Source organism: Tupaia chinensis, unplaced genomic scaffold, assembly GCF_000334495.1.
Source record: "Tupaia chinensis unplaced genomic scaffold, TupChi_1.0 Scaffold000074_1, whole genome shotgun sequence".
NCBI classification, from domain to species: Eukaryota; Metazoa; Chordata; class Mammalia; order Scandentia; family Tupaiidae; genus Tupaia; species Tupaia belangeri.
Window position 1 is genome coordinate 5,173,976 of NW_006159534.1, and position 7,242 is coordinate 5,181,217.

Here is a 7,242-nt window from a genome sequence, read left to right on the forward strand (position 1 = left end):
TATTCTGGGTGATATCGTTAGCTATTTACAGAAGAATATGAACCTCAAGTTCTGTGGCTCTCCAAAATGGGAGACAAAGCGGGGATTTGGTTAGGTTAGTTAAAAAAAATTGATAGTCATTCTAGGATGGTCTGAAGCTTTTTTGACTATCAACAGAGACTACCTCATTGGTCACAATCCTGATCTAATAAGACAGCAGTCTCAAATATAAAATGTATTTCAGAAAGAGCCAGCAGATTGCTGAGAGATATAAACAGAGCAGAATGCTGGTGAAGGCACAGAGTCAAGAATCCCAAGAATCTTTTGGTGCCATTTTCATTTAATAAGTTGGTAGCACAGGACCTAAGGACAGTAGCTGTGATCACTCCAGATGTTTTTATACAACTGCTGCAGGAAGACATGACTGGTGGCAGATGTCCCCTAGCTCACTGTGCTGAGCGAGCTGCTCCAGCACCAGCTCTTCGCTGAGCCTTATGGCTGGGGAGTATAGCGGAGGTATTTCTTGCCAGATGGGAGCTCTTTGGTGAAGACTCCTTTAGGGAAAAGTTGTTTGGCTTCCTCTTCAGGGATGGTTGGAAGAACCATCACACTGTCACCATCCTATTGAAAGATGTTGAGAATGGGAAAATTCAGTCTCATAGTAAAGCTTTAAGTTTTTTAAGAATGAATTTTAGAAAAGTAGCTATAGGTGCTAATGAGAATAATTAAATATTCTTTACTCTCTCCCTTCTGAGAGAATTTTTTTTCCTTTTAAGACAGGATCTCACCATGTGGCAATCCTGCCTCAACTTACCACCAGGGACTACAGGTGTGTGCCACTGCATCTGGCTCTTTTAGATAGGGTCTTGCTGTGTTCAAGCCATCCTCGAGCTTGCAATCATCTGCCTCAGCCTCTGGAGTTACTGGGATTAGAGGTACATGTCATCGTGCCTGGCTTTTAGGTTGGACCAAGAATTGAACCCAAGACTTCTATGTTGTCCCAGCCTGTGGAGCACAGCAATGTAGCAGTGCATGCCACAGTGGCTGGGCCTGAGGAATTTTGTTTACATAGTTGATTTTTGACACTTGTGTGAAGTGCTTCCCCATATAAATAAGGAAAAGTGTTGTAATGGCTGCCACTACACTTTGGATTTTAGTTCTAAGTTTATACCATGCTTCCTGGCTCTGTAGGACTGAATCCTGCCTCCTCTCTCAATCTCTCTGCTGCTGCTGCTTTTCCAGGCACTCTGGCTTTCCCTCTATCCCTCCAATATGTCAAGGTCACTTTTAGATGAAGATCCTGTACTAACTATTCTTTCTACCTTCAGTGAACTTCCCTCAAAACACACATGACATGATCACATGCTTTCATCATTTTCATCCCAAAGGTCACTTAAGAGAAAGACATTCCTACACAACCAAAGATAAGGCCAACTCTCCCAAGCTGGGTCACAGAATTTAAATAATTTCTCCATCAGGGAAAAAAATAAAAAAAAAGAAGAAAAGAAAATCCCCCCCCCCCCAAACCAAAACCCAAACCAATGAAACCTGTTATACAGGTTAGCATATTTAAAAAATGTAGCAACATTAAGAGATGCATGTGGGCTGGCTCATGTGATATTACCCATGTCCTATATATTTGCAGAAATCCTAGAGTAAAAATGTATTAATGAAATTAATAAACTTCATGACTGAAGTTTAAAAGAAATAAAGTGCTTTGTCACATTAATAAATCAATAGTTTTATAGCTGGGACTCCAGAAAAATGGCAAAGTTGAAATATTTTGGCATTGGGGAAAGCTTTGCTAAAAGTATTATTTTTCTTTCTTTCTTCTTAAAAACTTTACATTAGTAAAAGGAATCATTCTGACCAATTAATTTGTCCAAATTATCTAATAGAAAGCAGTTGGGCTTGTGTTTTAGAAAAATGTGTCCAAAACCTTCAAAATGACCTTTTAACAAATCTTGAACTTGGCTGGGAGAAAAAAAATCTTCTCTTTATACTTTGATGCCAGAAACACACCACGTGAGGAACACAGACTCTGAAGGTAGTAGTTTAGAGACTGGCCCTTCGGCCCACTGGGCAAGTTGAATATCTGCTCTTTTAACATCTTTACCTTCCAGTCGACTGGGGTGGCCACCCTCTTTTCTGCTGTCAGTTGCAGAGAGATGACTACTCTGAGAATCTCATCAAAATTCCTGCCGGTGGTGGCTGGGTAGAGAATAGACAGCTTCAATTTCTTATCAGGGCCAAAAATGAACACCTGCAAAGTACACAAAGGCAGAACTAGGAAGAGCTCTTTCAGGGCTTTTGATACTTAAGGCATTTAGAAAGCTCAGCAGTCATTTCAAATGTTCAAGGGTATGCAAACAAAAAAACAAAGCAACTAGAAGGAGGCACTAAGCTGCTAATCTGGGAGGCTGGAATATAGGCAATTTTCCTCTCCATGCTCTTTTTAAAAAAATTATTTTATTATTATTATTATTCATTTGATCAGGGAAAGTGAGAAAGCAAGCTGCCAGGTCGGGGACTTGAACCATGGTCGGTAGTGTGGGAGTCCAGCACCTTAACCACTGCACCACCTGCCTGCCCTCTCTCTATGCTATTTTTATAAATTTGGGAGGGAATGCTATCTGGTCCTGGCTGTCCCTATAAGAAAAACTGATATGCATATTTAATATAGAAAAGGCCCCAGGAAGGCACTATGTGAACAAAAGATGGTTAGCACAAAAATAATACTAAGAGGAGCTGATGTCAGTCCTCAAAAAGCTGAACATTCGTGCAGATGAGGGACTGGGTTTATTCTCAGTGCAGAGGACAGGCAGATAGGTATTCAAGAATTCTGAAGGGGATGGCCCATCACTTTAAAGACAGCTATCTGGAGAGCTGAGGAAAGGTTTCTTGAGTCTAGATGACAGTTTAGAATAATAAACAGCTTATTCTTCAGATTTCCAAGAGCTATAAATTTAAGCAGTTTAAAAATGTAGCTGAAAATTTTAGTTGCTTTGCATCAGTATTACAGATGATGAGTTACAAAGTCACTAATCCAGTTATTTTATAATTGTAGATATTCCCCTATTTCTTCTGGCTGGTGCAGCATTTATATGTGCCCGACTATGAGTAGATTTCTGTGACTCACCACTCGAGCTGTCACAGGCATGCCTTTTTCGTCCTTCTCTGCTGGGTCCAGCATGCCCAACAGGATGGCCAGGTCCCGATTTTTGTCATCGATGATAGGAAAAGGTAACTTTTCTGTGGGTTCTTCACAATTATAAGCATTGATATCCTGAAATACAGGTGAAAAGGGAAAAAGAAATCTAAATCCAACACAGTCTATGAATTTCACCAGTTAACAGCCATCACCTTGTAAGATAAGGAACAGGATCATAATCATAACAACATTCTCTAGGCAATTAAAAAAAAGGCTTATCTATTTCTTCAGAAAAAGAGCATGAGAGAGAAAGACAGACAGACAGACAGACAGACAGACAGACACACACACACACACACACACACACACACACACGGTGGCAGCCCAAACAAGGTCTTCATAAATCAAACCACTCTTAGTCTCAGCTGGCTCAGATCATCGGCACATGAGCCCACCCAGTGTGCTCAGGGAGGTCCCAAAATGTGAACCCAGGATGTTTCCCATGTAGATCCAGTTACCACTGTGCTACCACCCGGCCCCTCTTTAAGAAACTTTTTTTTTTTTGAAGAGATTTTTGCTATAGGGTGAGTGCGCTCGCCAGACAGACAGAGACAGACAGAGACAGACAGAGAGACAGAAAGCGAGAAATCACCCCCCAGGGGGATGGCCATGCCGCAATCCCTTCTCCTCCATTCTGCTCTCAGGATCTTGGGCATGCATGCACACGCGCCCAGCGTGAGTTTTAAGCCACCGGGTCCAGGATGCGAACCGTGGTCGACTAAATGGTAGTCCAGCGACATAGCCATTACGCTAACTGCTGATCCCTTTAAGAAACTTTTTAGAAGAATTATATGGGACCAGCAGATGGCATAATGGTTATGTCCCCAGACTCCCACATGGCTGACTGCCGTTTGAGTGCTAGACCCAGCAGCTTGAAACTCACGCTGGGCACGTGTGGGTGCATGCCCAAAATCCTGAGAAAAAAATGGAGAAGAGATGGCAACATGGCTATCCCTGATGTCTGTCTCTCTGGACAGCACATATGCCCTATAGCAAAAATCTCAATAAATAAATAAATAAAGATAAAAAGGAATTATTTTATTTAATATTGAGTTGTCAGAAAAGTCATGGTGTGTTTTTTCTATGCAAAAATGTGTCATGACTTTTCTGACACATTTTTGTATAGTAAAATTGCATAGAAAAACCCCATTATTATTATTTTTAATCTGGCCAGAAAAACAGAGAGAGAGAGCACGAGAAAGAAAGTGAGGAAGAAAGCCGCCAGGTCTGGGACTCAGACTGCTGTGGGAATCCAGCACCTTGACCACTGCGCCACCTGCTGGTCCCCCAAACAATTTTAATAATACAATGAACAAATGAACACTCTTCATCCCACTTATTCACTACAGAAATAACAACAGGGTACAGTACTTAGGTAATAGCCACAGACCAACGCCTGTTTCACTTCCAAGTCTCTTAAATTTGGCATACTTTTACCTCTTGGAGAAAGTAGCAGTAAACCCTTTAACAGCTAAATAAAATAGAGTTAGATCACAATACAAGGTATCCCTGGTTACCCCAACACTGTAAAAACGATCAGAAATAATGGGTATGTTAAGTATATGACATCTGGAAATAATTTTATGTGTAAAGAAAACTCTATAGATCTGTTCCCTGCCTTCAAAGTACCTTGACTCAGGCCTTAACCTACAAGATGGGTACTGAAAAATTAAGGAAAAAAATTAAACTAAGTTTATACTGCAAGCAGGTGGTGTAGTGGTTAAGGGGCTTGACTCCTCTGTGGCTGACTGCAATTTGAGTCTGGGACCTGGCAGCTTGCTTTCTCACTTTCCTGCTCAATGGTAAATAGGTGACAAGACATGTAAACTTATACTAACATGAAATTCAAATAGAAAATAAAGCATTTTAATCTGAACTAAAGGAAAACAATGTATTGGGTTGTTGGAAAAGTCATGACATTATTTGTGTTTTTCTATGCAAAAATGTGTCACGGCTTTTCCAGCAACCCAATATTTCTCTTTTCTCTTAGTAAATTTTTTATTTATTCATTTACTTCTACTTTTCCTATCTCTGAAAGGTTTTTTTTTTTTTTTGAGAAAATAAAAAGAGTCTAGTTTCATTATTTGATCAAGCATTGATATAGCACTTAAGGTGGGCTAAGTATTTTAAGTACATGTGGGATTCAGATGGGTAAGACATGGCTTCTGCCTTTAAAGAAACTTTTTATTTCTTTAAATATTTATTTCTTCCATGAGTAAGAGAGAGAGAACCCCCAATAGAGTCTAGATGCCATGATACCCTCTAGCCTTCAGCTAGTCCTGGATTACAGGCAAGTGTGTGCCCAGCATACTCAGGCAGTTCTCTGGACTTGGACCAAGAACCTTCCAATGTGGGACTTCTTGTAGAGTGTTCTGTTTCACAACTGTGTCATTATCTGGCTTTATGACTTCTAATTAGGTTAGCTGATTTCCATACAAAGAAGCAGAAAATTCAAGACTATACTGCTTATGTGGCAGATTACTAATGCTGACATATACTGTCATCCCTATTTATAGGACCGCTGAGTGAAGAAAGGCTTTAAGGAGGAGGGAGGACTTCAACCTGGGTTCTTGAAAGATAGAGTAATTTTTCACTGGGAAAAGTCATTCTAGGGAGGAAGAACAGTCATAGAACATGTAGGCAAATCTGTGCATAAACTACTGGTAAGACAGTGAGGAACTTAGCTAGGTAGTTGTAGGAAGTAATGGAAAAGAGGACATAAAGTTATAATAAGGTCTACTTTTTTAATATGTGGAGTCTTTAAAATGGAATAGATGGCACAGTAGATGCAAAAACCTTTGTTCATTTTTTAGCAGAGGTACAAAAGATAAAATCGGCATCAATGAACTTCGAAATGGATAACAAGTTTTAGCATGTTCCTTGATTTTATTTACTTTCCTTATGTTGTCCTTGGCTACTTCCAAGTTATTATAACTAAATAATAATCAGTATGGTTTCATGGTAGAGGCATCGTGAAGTTGCCTACGTAGCCAGTTGTATGTCAAAGTTAGGTATTGTTTCTGATAGTTGGGACTTGTTTCCTATTCAATGCAATTGCAATTTTGAAAACTTTTAAGGCAGAAGCTCACCAGATAAAATGAAGCTGCCATACTTTTAGATTTTAAAAGATACTATTTAAAAAAAGAGAGGTGGGACCAGCAGTTAATGTAATGGTTATGCTGCTGGACTCCCATGTAATCAACCGCAGTTCGAGTCCCGGACCCAGTGGCTTAAACTCACACCGGGCACATGTGCATGCGTGCCCAAGATCCCGAAAGGAGAATGGAGGAGCAAAATCCTCTCAAAAAACAAAACAAAAAAATCTAAAAAAAAAAAAAAAAGAGAGAGAGAGGTTATATAATAGGCTATAGCCTCTTCCTTCAGTTATCTGTCTTTTTAGTTACTGCTATTCACTAATTCTCCATTCTTCCACTTGCGTGATAGGGATTATGCTACAATAATGAACACCAAAGAATCACATGTTTTGGCATCATTCTATACTAAATCAGGCTAATTCCTACTCTCTTTCATTTAGTATAAAAAAAGAACATCAGTTCGGGACCATCAGTTAGCATAATGGCTATGTTGCTGAACTCCCACATAGCTGACCGCGGTTTGAGTCCTGGACCCAGTGGCTTAAACTCACGCTGGGTGCATGTGCGTGTGTGTTCAAAATCCCGAGAAGAGAATGGAGGAGAAGGGATTGCGGCATGGCCATCTCCCCTGGGCGGGGGTGATTTCTCGCTTTCTATCTCTCTGTCTCTGTCTTTCTGTTGAGCGCAGAAACCTCTCAAAAACAAAACAAAGGAACATCAGTTTGAGGTTCAAATCACATTGCCTTTTTTTTTTTTTTTTTGAGAGATTTTTGCTATAGGGCACATGTGCTCGCAGGAGGGAAGAAAGTGAGAAATCATCCCCTGGGAAGATGGCCACACTGCAATCCCTTTAAGCCGCTGGGTCCAGGACTTGAAGCACGGTAGACTATGTGGGAGTTCAGCGACGTAACCATTATGCCACCTGCTGGTCCTGCCGTTATTTTCTAGACGGCCAAT

At 40.4% G+C, this 7,242-nt stretch overlaps 1 protein-coding gene across 2 annotated transcripts in view; it reads right to left on the reverse strand.

The window, feature by feature from the left end:
• Positions 1–226: 226 nt before the first annotated feature.
• Positions 227–7,242, reverse strand: part of PRDX6 (peroxiredoxin 6) — a 21,944-nt gene continuing 14,928 nt past the window's right edge. For both annotated transcript variants that reach the window (XM_014584013.2, XM_006142343.3), the window contains exons 3-5: positions 3,119–3,265; positions 2,096–2,242; positions 227–600 (exon numbers count right to left, since the gene is read on the reverse strand). In XM_014584013.2, coding sequence (XP_014439499.1) covers positions 472–600; positions 2,096–2,242; positions 3,119–3,265 — 423 coding nt within the window. In that variant the 3' untranslated portion in view covers positions 227–471. The remainder of the gene's footprint in view (positions 601–2,095; positions 2,243–3,118; positions 3,266–7,242) is intronic.